General features: G+C 36.5%; 1 protein-coding gene across 1 annotated transcript; it reads right to left on the bottom strand.

The window, feature by feature from the left end:
* Positions 1-3,871: 3,871 nt before the first annotated feature.
* Positions 3,872-4,273, bottom strand: LOC149805228 (putative CENPB DNA-binding domain-containing protein 1). Its single transcript, XM_089933702.1, has one exon. The coding sequence runs from the start codon at positions 4,271-4,273 to the stop codon at positions 3,872-3,874; it is 402 nt and encodes a 133-aa protein (XP_089789828.1).
* Between the last annotated feature and the right edge of the window lie 13,203 nt (positions 4,274-17,476).

The following is a 17,476-nucleotide window of genomic DNA, read 5'->3' as shown; positions in this document are numbered from 1 at the left end:
TAAGTATAGAAGGACACAAAAACATTTAGAGTAATCTAAATAAATATTCCCAAAACCTTGTATCCAATTTGCCATTTTCAACTATTTACTGAACATACGTGACAGGAAAAGAGAACCGCGGCCGCACGGCATTTTACAATATCAATGAACTTTTCTCAGTTAACCAGGATCAAATAATGAATATCAACACTGGGAACGTTTTTATTTCGCTTTTATGGCATTGCTTGATAGACAGATAATAGAAGGATGAAGAAGACAATAATTGCAATGACATAAGAGTAACAGGAACATTTGTACGAGTAATATTGATGACAGACAGTTATTGCTTATGTGTTTAGTAATATGCGCCAGATGGATTTCTAAAATTTCATTTGCTAAATACATCATATGGCTATATTCATGTTCGATTCAATCAATTATACACCACCCACGACCCTAAAAAACACCACACACAATCAAGAAAATAAATTTCAAAGAGAGCTACTGGATATCGTTTCGCGTCCAGTTGCAGATTAGGGGTGTCTGTACTTTTTCAGCAAACGCCTCGGATATGTGTCTTCGTGTCTTCTTAACCAATAAAATTAACTTTATTTCTGGAATTATGTGCAGCAGCTTATAATTCATGAAGCATGTCTGGTTTCCACATTGTATCAAACGAGATTTTGCTGCCAATTACATCTCCTTGCACAGCTCCCACTAGAGATAACTAATACTTGTAAAAGTCCAGCTTTTGTGTCAGCCAATATTCGTGACAAAATATATAATTAGTCCTTAATATTGTTTAAATAGCCCAGGCACAATGCCACTGTGGGCGTGTAAAATAGGAGGCATAGTGATAATTGCTCAGTTTTAAGAAGGAACAGAAATATTCAATAACTGCATTTGAACATTTTCTATATATGATGCCAACAACTGAATGGAAAGGTGTTCCTAATGTTAAAAGGATGTTTGCTATTTTTACCCATTTTCGAATATCCGTAGATATTGATGTAAAAGATAGTTTGGATGTCATGATGCTATCTTGTTTTCAGAAATAAGTTCCATGAACAACTTTAGAAGAAATGTATACAGAAAGCATACTACCAACCTATGGGAAGAATACTCAATACGGTGTAGATAGAACAATTAATTTCAAATTAAGAAGTTCGGTTTATTTCTAATTTATCGTTACAGCTATAGACACTGTTCAACCTTCTTTTCTTTGATAATGATGATTACAGACGCAAGTAATCGAAACGGTAGATATTTATATGATTTTATCTCCTAATGCCTATTATTGCCCATGACCTCTAGGTCATGTATTTCCATGACTGTTATTTCCATACATGCATACATTCAGATTCGTGTTACCTATATAGTTATAGATTAAAGATTACATAGTATGTTTAAGATGTCAAAAGTATTCCCTAGCCTTATACAGTGGCGTACTAACGGTTAATTGCGTCCGGGGCAACGATGATGGCCCAAAACGGTTTTTTGGCCCAGCCGCAGCCCACCCCACCCCGTTAGTACGTTGCTGGCCTTGTGCATCTTAATATTCGATCTAACCAAAAGGAAGACAAAGCTACTTCGACTAAAACCCTTTTGTTTTCGATATAGTTTATTCGCTACATGTATTATTTAAAACAAACTCTCGAATCAGTGCCATCCATTATAAAATTAGTATTCAGTTACCAGTGCCATCTTATACTTGACTGTATTCATCAATAAAATCACCCCTTACTATACCATTGGTGAGATTAGATCGAAAGAACACTTCCAACCATCTTTTTCCTTTCAACACATCCATGTTAATCTCTCCTAGAAGATATTGGTCCACTTATGAGCCATTCCGCTCTATTACTCCTTGTTACATCCATGAACAAATATAATGTGTTACCCTGAAATTAGCCGTGAACAGGAAGTTGATATCATTTGCTTCCATTACGGGGAACGGCATTTGAATCTAGGAAGTTGTGAGCATTGGAGCCACTGTTTCTATTCAAATGCCACCATTTCTCCTTGTATTACTGCCTACCCAGGATAATACCTTTGATGAACTAGAAATCATGAAGAGAAAAGAGCCCGAATTGGTTTGGATTTTGACATAACTACAAATTTCGATTTCAAGGTAGATGCAGACAGAAATTTTCAACAATATATAGCATTGCGAAGAGAATACAAAGCCCAATTTTTCAAGTTTAACATCTTAGAGAAAAGTGAATGATTTAGCGAAATACACCTTAATCGAGTGAATTACGTAGTACGTCAATAGTTTTCACTGTCATAAAGTCTCAATGAATGCTAATGCCAAGGAATCATAATAACATGTGTCACGAAATCTTAAAGGATTTACTTATTCGGGAACATTAGTCTAGTGTCAATGCAGCTTGTGTATGAATGGCATCTGCTACGCGAAGCGACTGCGTGTGATAACATTGAGGGGATTTTTTCTCGAGACACTATTTAGACTCAGATGTGGGCTGATGCTAAAGTCATCTCTCATTTTTTTACTAGACCGTTTATACGAATTGTATACTTGTGCCAAAAACGTTTTGTGTCCAGAAATGTGCTGGAGTGTACTCGATTTCCAATACTTGTTAGCACTGTAATTATTTGAAAGATCTTAAACTTTCATAACAATACTTCGACAGGTTTTGCTGGTGTATATAATAAGTACAAATCGATCAGCGGTTACCTATCTAAACATCCGTCCTTTCTTCCCACCCACCCCATCCCCAAATTAACATTTATGTCGAGGGAAATCCTAAAAAGGTCAAGATATACTATAGATTTGAATGGGTTAATATATTCTTTCATCGGTTTTATATACAATCTGCATCTTTGCCATTTAAAAATTCCATTAAACCAGTATCTTTAGTTCAAATGGATCTCTTGTCAGACACACTCATTGTTTTCAGCTTCATTTTGCTCTTTAAATCAAGAAGCTTGCAATTAAATAAAATCATAATGAAAGAATCTATCAAGAAGAAAAATAAAGCTATACTAGTAAACATATGCATTTTTAATAAAAGAGTTAAATGAAACTTATTTTCATATATTTTAATAGCGAAACCTGATTAGAAAGTTTCCTTTAAAAATAGGTCCAGCCAAAATTTACAGAGATCGACGTTGATATCTCGTAATAATTTTGTAAATACAAAAACTTTTAACAAAATAGGTTACAATTCTAGTTGTTGTATTTTCTTGGTTTGTTTGCATTAATGTATTAAAAGACGTCTGTTACTAGAAGTAGATGCCTTCCATATTTACTTTTTAATATGACGTTTTATAGACGAATAATTTCATGAGTCTATGTGGGTTTGGCTGGACAGTATTGATTGATAATAATAGATGTCAGTACAGTGGTTCCTTGACTTACGAGTTTAATTCGTTCCGTGACGGACCTCGTAACTGAAATTACTCGTATGTCAAATCAATTTTCCCCATTGAAATGAATTGAAATGCCATTAATCCGTTCCGCGTCCCCCAAAAACTGCCTGGTGACCGACGCCCTCGGGTTTGCCTCTACATAACTTGCAGTTTTTCTTTCAGAATGTTATGTGACTTAAAGGCTCTGGGGTTTTCCGAATGATAAACGAGCAGCGGCTTAATCTTGCAGTCGCCGCTCGCATAGGCGCACAGTGCGAGGGTTAGCCTATCCTTCATGGGTTTGTGGCCTGGCATCCTCTTCTCCTCTGCCGTTATATAAGTCCTCCTTGGCATCTTCTTCCAGAAGAGTCCTGTCTCGTCACAGTTGAAGACTTACTGGGGGAGGTATCCTTCTACTGCTATAATTCCAGCAAAGGTTTTGAGGTAATCCTCAGGTGCCTTCATATCCGCGCTCGCTGCCTCACCATGCCTGACAACGGAGTGAATGCCGGTTCTCTTTTTAAAATTCTCGAACCAGCCCCGTCGAAGTGCCTGGGGTCTGCTGCAGCAAATCAGCGTAAATAGCTCGTGCCTTCTCGCAGATTAAAGCCTCCGTCACGGTATCTCCTGCGAGCTGCTTCTCCGTCAACCACACCATCAGCAGCTTCTCCATATTTTCATGGATAGATGTCCGCTGTTTAGAAATTATTTTAGCGCCCTTGGCTGGCGTTATAGCCTTTATCGACTCCTTTTGCTTCAGTATGGTGCAGATCGTAGAAGTGCTACGCTCGTACTGCTTCGCCAAGCCGGCTACATGCACACCTTGGTCATGTTTTTCGATAACTTCTTTCTTTAATTCAATGCACATCATCTGCTTCTTCTTCTCAGCACTGTCCTTCGCACTCACTTTCTTTGGATCCATGGTTGGAAAAACGAAGTTTTGCAAATAACTGCAAGCACAAATGCGAGCACAACACTGATGCATCCACTGCGAGCTAACCGCTTAAAGTGAACGAGTGAGACACGGAATGCTGGGCGGATGTTGCGATGTTCACTCTGGCGTTCGCTGCGCCAACTAGCGGTGGGGTATCTGAAACTGGCTCGTAACCCGAATTTTAGCTCTCAACTCAAAGCAAAAGATCGGCCGAGAGACGGCTCGTATCTCAAAAAAAAACTCGTTAGTTGTGACACTCGTAAGTCAAAGTACCACTGTATTAAGAATCTTTTGAGAGCTTATTCTAGTTTTAACTGAACAAATAGAGTCATTGTTTAATTGATGGACATTATTTCTTTTAACATATCTGAGTTTGGAACACCCATCAATGTAATTAGCACATGACTCTTTGGCGCGGAATCGAAAGCACATAAATGATAATACATGGGTTGTAACATACATATAAAGCAAATGCTTATCTGGGAATATGTTACCCTTCTCAATAATATACGTCCAAGAATGTCAGAAACGACATGCTAAATGATTGGTTGCTTATTTTCTGTCTGGCGGAATCGAATCGGCAATTAACTACTAACCTACTGATTAATTAGGTTGCAATAATTAGGGAACATTTTGTCAATTACTGTGCTGAAGCTAAGAGAGAATCTGACTTTGCTCATATTATTGTTTGTTTTTCTTGAGATATTGATTCATTTCCAATCGTTGAATATATATGCATTCACAAACCACATTCAAGACTGCAGGGTAAAACAGGGAGCTGACTTTGAATTATTGTTATAATTTGATTTCAAGAGATAAGAATCTTCAAGAATCGCAAATTTCATTAGGACGTTCGGTAGTGTATGAGCATTTGGAATGTTTGAAGATTTTAAGTGCTGTAATTCAAAGAAATAAAAGATCTACAAACAATAAAAACTGTTAAATTTAGTTTCCACTAGAAGTTACGAATGGTGTCCTAAATGTCTGATATTTTTAACATAAGAGAGTCGAAACTGAGTAAAACAACAGAACATTTATATTAGGTTTATGCATTGCAGCCAGTAAATTTGGTGGAGAAAGAACCTGAGAAAATCACAGGAAGAACCACCAGCCCACTTGAAAACTACTGGCAAAGACTCGAACCAAAGAACACAGATGTAATATATCAGTGATCTGTGAGGTTAGCGCCTTAGACCGCACGGTCATCCAGGACCGCCAGTCTCTGATATAATTTAAAATCGTGCAAAATGAATCTTTTGTTTTGTTTAGAAGAAAATCATTGAATAATAAGCATCAATCCTTCAATATGTTATAAAGCTCACAATGAAGATCTATGTTTGGTCTGCATCAAAGGATCAGAGGCTTTTCGATTCCTAATCAGTAATAACGAATCACTTGCTAATATCACCTCGTATGATTACCAGCCATCTCGATGTACTTTGGCTCCAGGAAGAAACATTTACGAGACAAATCATCAAATCGAGATATCTAATGAGTATTTCTTGTCCTAATATAACTTTCCACGGAAGAAAAGAAATAGTTCCATAAACAAATGGCAGACTTCTTTTGAGGCAGAGCCCGACAATTGATTTTTGCCACCCACAATGATTAGCAAATATTCTTTTCTTTTTTACAAGTTATTTAATAATGGATAGGGTCGGGAACACAAGTTTTGTCATCTAATTTAATACTTTCATGGAAACATAAATTAACTAACAAAATTAAAAAACGAATGGAAACGGTTTGGAGAATTGAATAGGCTCTGAATGAACATGAAAGTCCATGTAAACGAAAGGTGAGGAACTCAAAATACTCTTCACGTTATATTATCAGTGATAAAGGTTTAATCGACTGGTATCGATACATATCCTCGCTGGTTTTGTTGACGTATCGTTGCCAATCATCTTATTTAAATTGTGTTTCTTGGTTCGTGATGTTCCTTCTTACAGTCACATCGCTTGTACGTGTTCGATGAAGAGACGTGACTGTCGCAAGCTCTACTTGAAAATGACATGCCCGCAGAGAACACATGTTTCAGACTGAAGAAAGAGTGTCTACCTCCTTCACTTGTGTTTCTTAATTAATAGGTGCACCTAGTAGCATTATGCGAGAAAGCACTGATAAAAAATTACTTCAAATAAATACAGAATGTATTCTTCTTCTTTGTTGATTTTAACAGTTTGAGTCCTGTTTATATTGACTCAGTACCCTTTCTACACGTTCACACGCATAGCTTTGAAATCATCATTTTGTATTCATTGCCTCTTTGTAATTTAATCATTCTAAACGTGTTTAACTTGGCGTCTAAATATTGAAAACAAACAGTATCTAAAACTCACCAATGTCAAAACGTAGCTTCCTATGGAGTTGATGCAATGTAGATTTCGCTAATAATCGGCAAACGGATCAGAGCAAATCGTATAACAGCTGTTAGACATTCCGTTCTTAAGACAAAAAGTACAAATGAACACGCTTGTTTTTATAATTTTCCATTTAAAATCCCGTGCTAGGACTTAGAACTATTCCCGAAGATAAAAATTCTGATGAAGGATGGACGATGGACGACGGGCGCATGGATTTTCATTAACAACTATTCTTACTCTATTCCAGTTTTATTAATAGCCTAAAGTCGACAAAGCACAAAATGTTTCAGCACTTATATCAATATGTCCGTATATTTCTAATCATGACTGTAAGCAGATTATTTGGCAAAGGTGACTGATCAAATGTTTGCCTAGGTTTAATTATGATACCAATATAAGCGCAAATTAAGAAGTAACATACAAAAATGGACAATATTGGCATTGGAATAATAGTGATGTGGATTTTCCTTGATACGTGTTAACAGTTCTGTTAAGTTATCAACTATTCCAAAAGGATATAAGAGTCCTTTCGAGCAAATATTGATTTTGCAAGAACCAACCTGAATTTCACACACACATAAATATGTGCTTAAACTTAGTTTTGATACCGGATATTTAATTGGCTTACGTTTTACTTCAAATTAACTAATGAGATGGCTTATGTGTAGATTTAATACTATGACCAATGTTATGCTAAAGTGAATTTGTGGACTGTTAAGATTTAGGAAAAGAATGATGACACAATGAAACTACCTTTTGAAATTTCCCCTGAATTAATATGGACGTATTTATCTGCTTTGCATGAGGAACTGTGTATGTGAACATTGTGACTTCACAATCTGCAACTAAATTCGTGTATGCAGTAGGATCACATTGAGGCCTTACCCCCAACATAACATTGATATTATGTCAATACGCATGAAGAAATATCATCTATTGTACACGTGAGGTAAAGAAATTATTTTTATGGACCGTATTTACGGTCTCTGGACCCCACCAGAATACCTTTCTATGTTTTTACCTGATTTTTTGCAGAACAAATAGGAGATGAAATACAAACTTTTATTTCGTCTTCAATGTGATATGTTCCCATGCTACATCTTTCGGAGAGCAGACAACGTTTCCCACATGTGACCTTTTTTTACACCTTACAGCAACTCGTTCTTTACACACAATAAAATTACAAATTTTTAATCAAAATGAGAATAAGCAGCGTTGTATTAACTATACGGTATTTCATTTCATATTAATATGCCTCTTCTTGAATCTAACTGGGCTTCAGACATAAAACAAACGCGATGATACAATTTTCTAAATGTAAATACAATGTTCTTAGAAAATTTAAAGAATTTTAGTAAGAAGTGGACATAACGTTACACGTGCCTACAATTCAGCTCATGGAATACAAAAGACTCCAATAAGTAGTCATCAGAAAGAACAGTATAGGAACCCGACAGAAACTGTTTCTACACCAGACAGAAACATTGATTAATTATATGCATCCATACACACACATGCATATATGTGTACGGTAAACAAGATGAAAATGGTTTATTCACGAATCGTATCAAATGAAACGCGTTGCCCAATTGTTTCAATGCTAGTTGCAAGTTCGCCCACTGCAGTGGAAAGCAAAGCCATATTTGTTAAAATATCAGCCTTCGAAGGGTATTGACGGCAATTCAAATTTGAATTAAACATAATTTATATTTAAAATATGAATCAGAGTAAAACAAGTCTACATAAACTCGGTTGTGGAATACATTTTTGCTATTGTATATTGGACAAAAGAATGGTAAGTGAATGATTTTATAAATACAAATCAGTTGAAAGTACAGTTTGTAATGAGATTGTAGTATCTTATTTGAATGCATAACATTATAACACCTAGCGGGAGTGGGAGAAAGAGATCGGTATAATATATGATGATGATGTTCGTCCATCGGGGTCGATGAGGACCATTTAATATCATCGATTCACTGGGGGTGGGTCCGGAGATGGCTGGTCAGTCCGATCCGGGCCCGGAAGAGTCTGTTGCAGTGGGGACATGGATGTTCAGGTTGCTGACCGGGAGTTGCGGAACTGATGTTCCTGGATTTGTGCAGATCACGTTTTCCAGCTGCGTCTACCGGTTAGCAGCGACACTCTCCCAGCTATTAGGATCAATGCCTAGGTTCTTCAGCGAAGCCTTGAGGGTGTCCTTGTATCGCTTTTTTGACCACCGTGAGACCTTTTGCCTTGTTGTAACTCTCCATAAAAGACCTTCTAAGGTAGGCGTTCTACCGGCATGCGGATAACATGGCCAGCCCATCGGAGTTGTGCCTTGCACAGCATGGTGTGGATGCTTGTCATGCCGGCCTTAGTGAGCACCTCTGTATTTGGTACCTAGTCCTGCCATCTGATTTTCAGTAGTTTCCTCAGGGAGCTCATATGGAAATGGTTCAGTTTTTTAACATGGCGGCTATACACAGTCCATGTCTCGCAAACATAGAGGAGGGTGGGGAGAACAACCGCTGCGTAGACTTTGAGTTTTGTGGCAAGCTTGATGCCTCTCCTATCCAAGACATTTGAGCGGAGTCTACCTAATGATATGCTGGCTTTGACAATCCTATTGTTGACTGCTTGTGAGAGGGTGCTGCCGAGGTATGTGAACCTTTCTACATTTTTGAGCTTATGGCCACTGACAGTGATGGATGATTCCAGGTGATCTTCTCCAGGAGCTGACTGATGCAGAACCTCGGTCTTGCTGGTAGAGATGGTGAGTCCGAAGTTGAAGCACGCCTGCCTCCGTGCTGTAGTTTAGGGCACAGTCATCTGCAAACAGCAGGTCGCGAATGTTCTCAACTTGGACTTTGGTTTTGGTTTGGAGCCTCCTCAGGTTGAACAACTTCCCATCCAGATGGTATCTGAGACCTACTATAACATCGCTGTCCTTGAAAGCATCCATCAGCATTGCGGAGAACATGAGGCTGAAGAGAATGGGGGCTAAGACGCATCCATGTTTCACACTATTCGTTACTGCAAAGGGTTTGGAATAGTTACCCTGGTCCTGGACTCTGGCAAGCATGCCATCATGAAACTGTCTCACCTTTACAATGAAGACTTCTGGACATCCAAATTTGGCCATGATCTTCCCGGCTGACAGTGTCGAATGCCTTAGTCAGGTCCACGAAGGTGGTGTATAGCTGGACTTTTTGTTCAAGACATTTTTCTTGCAACTGCCTGGCAGCAAAGATCATGTCGATGGTGTCTCTCTCCTTTCTGAAGCCACACTGGCTTTCAGGCAGTACGCCATGATCAAGGTGTTCTGTGAGTCTGTTCAGCAGTAGCCTGGCAAGGACCTTGCCAGCGATGCAGAGTAGAGAGATTTCTCTATGGCTGTCGCAGGACTGGCGAATGATGATAATATATACTTTGTATAGGTATAGGTCTACGTATTAAGGTTTATTATATACCCATTAAATTCCATTCCAATTTCTACTTATATGCTTTCTCTGACGTCTGGATTGTGTCTCAAACTTTATAAATCCATATTAACTTATACTGTATTCACTCTTTCAAACTACAAATATTTTAAAAGCATGGAAGAATTGGTCTTTAATGAATGAAAAACCAGATGTGGGGAATACTTCCGTCTATATGGCTTACGAACACGCATTGGTTGATGGCCTGGGTGTATCCATACGCCATATCAAACTCGTTTCTTCTGCTGGCTCGGAGCAAAACGTGAATGTATCGATGTGTATGAATATATTGATTTAATTCACCTAATATGACTATGCATGTACCTATCTTGGTTGCATTTACCTGTACGTAGAAGATCCGTGTCTCTGAGGAACAATATAATCTCTATGACAATGCCATAACTATTAAAAGCAATGAGCAAGATTAATTGCCCCATATAGAATTTATCAATACATATATATCAGGTAATTATTATGATTGTATTGTATTAAAATATGTTACGTATCATGACCTAAAGCTGTTAGCCAGCACTCTACAAAACAGAATAACCACGTATGATATCTCCATTTCAATTATATTGTGGAAACATGTAGGCACTTGTCTTTTGTCTGATTACGTAAGTATCAGTCCGAATACAGTCATGGTAATTTACATTTTGAAAATTGTCAAACTAAAGCCGAGCTGAAATATAAGAAACATGATTGCGCACGTAGTTCGTGAGTTTTTTTCCATTGTGTTTACATTGGTATGATGAGAAGTTCCAGAGCTACGCTACAATACATGTTGATCCCGAGTAAAGTCTATTTAATAGGGTGTTGTGTTGTTCCATGTTATGGTATGTTTGATCAGTTAGGCGTATTGTTGTCCCAATGTAAGGATTATTGATCAATGAGGCATTCTGTTGCTCCACAGTAAGATCTGTTTTGATAATTGAGGTGTTTTGTTGCTCCAGGGTAAGGTCTGTTTGATCACTGTGATGTGTTGCTACTCCAGAGTAAAGTCTGTTTCATCATTGATGTGCTTTTCCGTTTATAATGCTCTTTTAAAATATTATTATCATTGTCTTTAAAATGCATGCATTAATAATACGTAGCAGTGCTGCAGTACTTTACTTTGTCATTAATGTTTCTAGATCCAGTTTTGAAAACATTTTTCATTCGTTTTGTTATGCATTCGAAAATAAACAATAATTGTAGTTATAGATAGGATTTATTTCTGAATTATTTTATATATTAAGACCGAAATAACTATGTTTAATTTCATTGTTTCCCTTTTAGCTTATAGAAAGATAACCGATTCAAGGAATGATACTACTAGAATTTTTTTTATATATATTCGCATGATAGTAGACCTACCCGTTTAATTCAAACGATATATAAATTTACACTCTTGTACAAGCGATGTGCACCGTGTGGCCATACCCTTTTCAACAGTTTGGTTTAACTCTATTTCTTTAGGTAAAACAAGAAAACAGCTTGAGAAAAAAAAGAGTTATTTTTTCCTACACAGGATTAAATTGACCTATCTTAAAAAATGAGTTATTCACTTCCAGATAATCTCATGTAAAGGTTACCACTGAGAATAAGTAACAACATATAATGATCTTCTTAGCGACGTAGCTTATGGAAAAACACATAGGTAATACGGAAAGAGGTTACAAGCTGCCAATTTACGTGTTCAGTGAAGACGTTGACGTTTTGTTATTTTTATAGAAATAAAGATGCTTATGGTGTGATACGAAGATCAAAAACTCCGTTTAGATGATATCTTTCTAGCTATTAAAGCTTCACGATGCTGTTAGAATACCTCTAAGGAACATGCACAGTAGTACAAATTATTGATATTTCTGAACTTGGCATTAAAGAACTCAGCCGAATACACTAGTAAATCATTCAATCCATATGCAGTTTTTCTGGACCTTCTTCATCCAATTCTAATTAAATAGCGGACATCAGACTGACACTTCAATCTCCATTCCAATACTGAAATTGATTAACACATGTATTTTGATAGTTGTGATATGTAACAATCGACATAACGAACGGGAGTTTAAATTTGCTTCTAGTTCGCTACCTCATATTGACCTTTCGTAAAGATGCGGCCATTTCATGATCATGTTAGCTCAATTTAAAGAAAATGGTGCAGAGGAAATATTTTTAACAAAGGTTCACTTTTTTTCCTCATTCCACAGCGTGTCTTGCAAGAGAAGAAATGTTTTGTTTGTGCACTGACAATATTTTTCCTGTAATCCAACTGGTCCGCGGGTTATGGCACCAATCGCTTAGCCTGCACGTTCATCCCATATACACTCTGATCCATACACACGCATCGCTGATATCAGATTTCATACGTGGCAGACACACCCGCATATCCACCTAGTAATTACTTTTCTAAGTACAAATCACTTCTAATTCGTACCCCCTAAATCAAGGTATGCAGAGGTTATTACAGAGAAATACAAATATAAACCAAACATAAACAAAAAACAAATAATCGAATAATAGAATATTGCGTGAAACTAAAATTGTGTACCTTATTGCTGTTCTCTTTCAGAACTTGTGCGTCCTAGCACTTAAACATGTCTTTATTTTTACAAGACGACCACCTGGCCCCTTTCTTGTTTCATGAGGAAAGCACTAATCTCTTTATGCTTTCCACGGAGTCGAGACTCTTTCTTCTTCGAGGATGTTTTCAGACTAAAGGATTTCGACTAAGCTCGTCACTTTAAAGTCTGCTCTAAAGTGAACGCCCTAATTTATTCTGCCCAATCGTAGGCAGCGGTCCCTAATTTTTCCCAAAGAAACAATTCCTTTCATCAGGTTTAGACAGCTCAGAATCTGTGAATGACAGTGCGTAGCTACTTCCCTTTGAAAAATGAATGTTTACTTTTTAAGGACCTTGTTAAGATACCCCGGTCAATTTCACAGTGATCGAATGCTGCCCCTTTGAAGTGTACACTGACATGGGGGGAGATGAACGAAGAAAGTTTGAAGTGACCAAGCTATCCTACTCCACATGTTTGACTTTTATAAGACGTGTGTTAATGACCAAGCCATCCTACGCCATATGTTTGACATTTATAAGACATGTATCAATTCCCAAACCACCCGACGTCATATGTTTGACATTTATAAGGCGTGTGTGAATGACCAAAAAATCCTACGCCATATGTTTGACATTTATAAGACGAGTTTTAATGACCAAGTCAACCTACGCCATATGTTGGATATTTATAAAACTTGTGTTAATGACCATGCCATCTCACGCCATATGTTTGATATTTATAAGACATGTGTTAATGACCAAGCCATCCTACGCCATACGATTGACATATATAAGACCTGAAAAATTATGCCAATAACTTTGCTGGTGTATAAATCAAGTACAGATCGATCAGCTGTTAATTATCTAAATTACATAATTATAAAAACTTTCAGCAAAATAGGCCGCATACTCTTAGTGATATACGTTCTGTTTCCTCAATGCCTTGAGTTATAGGAAGGCACTTATTTCTTCTGGTCCATCACGACAGCATATTTAAGTTCCAATGTGGTTTTTATGGATTAATAGTTTCACAGGGTTCGTATACAACTCTTCAGGGAAGGGATTAAATGCTGGTAGCAACTTAAAGAACCTACAAGCTTTTGCAACACCATATATTGAGAAATTTGTTTTTCTTTTATTACTTGTATTAGAGTGCTTGTCAAACTCGATTCCCATCGAAACGGGTGTAGTTCTCGTGTTCAGCCGGTAAAGCCATATACATTTTTAGACACAATAAGGAAATTTTATTCTGGGTGAGACTATAATATAATAATTCCCCAGTCGCCATATTTTATTTTTCCGAATACTATTTTTCGATGAATGTCAGACACGACATGCTAAGCTGAAAATTTATTGTTTTTCTTTCTGGAGACATCAGATTGCAATTAATTAGTAACCTATTGCTTGATTTATTGGCTGTAATTAGATACCAATGTGTCAATTATTGTGATGAGCTTAGAGAGAGGGCCTGACATTGATCTGTTTATTGTATTTTTTCCTAAGGTAATGACATTCGCAGACCACATTCCAGATACAGGGTGTAGACATGGAATTCACTCTAGATAATTATCACAATCATATTTTGACGAGATTAGAGTCTTGACAAATCTCCAATTTGGGGATTTATAAGAAACCTTTGGCTGTTGAAAGATGTTTTTGAGTAATGGAATTCAAAGAGAGAGAGAGAGAGATGAAAAATAAAGACTGTCTTACATAATTTCCACTGGAATGGAAGGATGACGTATGTAGTGTCTGGGATTGTCATCACGTGTAAGTTGATATAGATTTAATAACCACTGACTTGATCTTAATTGTTATGTCTTTGTAGAATGGATGATGTTTGTCCGAAGACTGTTGATGTACAAGAGACACCAAATTGTGATTATGTCTTGATAAAGTCGACATAATGATGCAGTAAAACCCATTAGTATAAGGCGTCAAATAATAAGGCAACAGTTATAAATATTGAAAAAAGCTATGTAATATACAACAAACACTTATATGAATCCTCAGAACGAGAAATCCTTGCAAACCTTTCTCAGGATGAGGTAAATATATTGGAAATATGGGTACAATATTAGCTGATTATGCATTTGTTAGTTTTGTTTACTGTATTGTTCTTTTGTTTTGTGGGTTTTTTGTAACCGAGAATGATGCATAAAGAAGAAGAATGCAACCTAGTATGAACTACCCATGGAACTGAACTGCGTCATGAGTTGCTTGAATTGCTCTTCTCCTTAGCTAGTACCATGATCATTGTCTTACGGTTGACCTTTGCTGTTTACGTTCTAACCGGATAGGTGTATGATATGTTTTGTTAATAGAATCCACCAATAAAGAAAACTTTTTTTTCTTGGAAAAGAAACGAGATACAACACTGTCATTGGACAAAAAGAATAAGGTTCGAGAAAACCTTCCTCAATGTAATATCTAGTATATATCAATGTAAAGCAGTATGCAGTTGCATAAGTATTAAGTTCGGTTCAGGTCAGACGTCACAAAGTTTACAACATAAACTGTAAGAATGCAACTACATTTTGGACTTTTAGGCCAGTCTTAATACCGACGGAATAACGATATAGTCGTAATAATAATATTGAAGAGACTAACTTGATATCTGGATTTACATTCGTAATACTATGCTGAAATTTCTTTCAAATTATTAGATTGTTTTTTAGCCGTCTTGGTACTTTTCGGATGCAGTTGATAGATATATAGATATATGGGTGTGTGTATCAAGCATGTAGACTATGTAAATATATGCTACTAGAATTATCAGTCTCTGAAATAACTTGGAACCTTATGTATCACTGCTCCACTTTCATTATGGTTTAAGTGTCAGACTGAAGTGCTAGAGTTTGTCAACGTTAAAAGAAGAATGGTCGCATCGATTCAAAAGCAGTACTAATGGACTACTTGGTGCTATCACTTCAAGTGATTGCCTGGTTTCTAGCTCTTCATGGGATCCAGGAAGATACATTTACTAAACAAATCATCAAGCAGGGATATCCCATCAGGTTTCCGTGACCTGAAATAACTTGTTGCACAAAAAACTCCATATGTACAAATTGGCAGATTTCCCTTGAGACGGGGGCTAACATTGGATTTGCTGCCTCTTAAATATATTAACAACGTTTTCATTGTTTATCAGATTCGTAGGGTCTGAAACACAATTTCTATCAGCTAGATCAATACTTTTATTGGCATTTATACTGACGTTGAGAGAAAAGTAATGCAAGGCACTAATACAGAAATAATTCAGCAAGTTTTGAAATTGTTTCTGCACTGAGAAGTGTCCTATTGAACGTGGAAGTCAATGTAAAGTTGCAAATGCAAAAAGACTTAAAATACTCCTTGAGTAAAACATAATTATGAATGATATATTTTTAATCGACTTGTATATAATTATGCGCTTCCGGTGTTATTGGATTGCTATCGCCTAATTATCGTATTCAAATTGTTTTCCTGTTGCATGCGGTTCTTTTATGGAGTCACGTCTCTTGTACGTGCATTATGAAGATACTGGGCCGTCGTAGTTTCTCGAATGACATGCTTTTACTGCTTGATGTTTCTCATAGATTACACTATTTATATCAAACAAAGTGTGTAAACTCTATTTCGTGTTAACTAATAAGATGCACATGTAGCAATATTCTAGAATAAAAATATATTGCACCACTCTTATTTTGGTGATATTTAACCTTTTCAGCCGTGTACGAATTAATAAATATCGTTTGGAATCGTTTTTATGTTCCTTGTCTCTTTCTAATGTAATGAATGTAAACTCTTCTTCACTTTGAGTGAAAAATATTGAAATAGCAATATATGAAATTGCCCATATGAAACACAACTTATTATCGAGTTCCTGAATTAGTAATTTATCTAATACTAGACTAACAATGCAGAACAAAAGCATACATACATCAAAATTTAAAATTTCGTTCACTACAGTTACGTTTTTGTTTTATTCAGAACTATGTAAAAGTAATTTTGTTTACTCCAGAGGTAATCATTTGTAAGTAACGAGATGTAAGCCAGTGACTTGTTTATAAGACAATTGAATAATAGGGCTTGTCGTTGGCAGAAAATAATTACTGAGTTGCTATAGTTTTATTATGTCTCATTTTTTATTAGTAAATAAATTCAAGAACAATCATTCGCTGACAGCCAAACAGTTCCTTTTTTTTCAATGGGTTATGCTTTGTCGTTCATGTTTTTTTTCCCCTTCTTTTTCAAATCAGATTTTCGTACCTTTACTCACGAAACTCAAATTCTCATTACTTTAAACATTTGGAGACTGACAGGGATAGCTTGTGTAAACATTTTTTGTTTGTCCAAGGAAAATAATCGACATCGGGAAGATTAATAACAAAAGAGCCAAGTAATTGTTCAAGACAAAGAAAATAACTCAGATGTTCAAGCATGGAACTTATGTTATGAAAGCTGCCTTGACGTTGGACAGAAAAGGAAAATATAAAGTGTAAAACTGACAACTACAAGAAGTCATAGAAAACGCATTGCTCTCTTTCATTCTACAAAGAAATGCTATTTTATGATTATGAAATAGACTGCGTCTCTTGTACAAAAAGATCACCAGATATAGTTAGCACTAATATGTTTTACAGTCTAGGGACGAAAATTAGTTTACTCCCAGATATGGTATCTATGGTATTATCATTGCACGTAATGCTTTGAAAAGGCTCGTTTTATATGCATTCAATATTTGCACCTAAAGTTGCTTAGTTATTTCCTCGTTCTTCTTCTTATATTACAATGCCACTTTAGTCAGATGGCATTCCATCGTTTGCTGCGTGGTAAA

The sequence above is a fragment of the Sinohyriopsis cumingii genome, chromosome 2 (genome assembly GCF_028554795.1).
Source record: "Sinohyriopsis cumingii isolate HCF-2022 chromosome 2, ASM2855479v2, whole genome shotgun sequence".
Taxonomy (NCBI): Eukaryota; Metazoa; Mollusca; class Bivalvia; order Unionida; family Unionidae; genus Sinohyriopsis; species Sinohyriopsis cumingii.
This window is presented reverse-complemented; position numbering and strand designations above follow the sequence as displayed.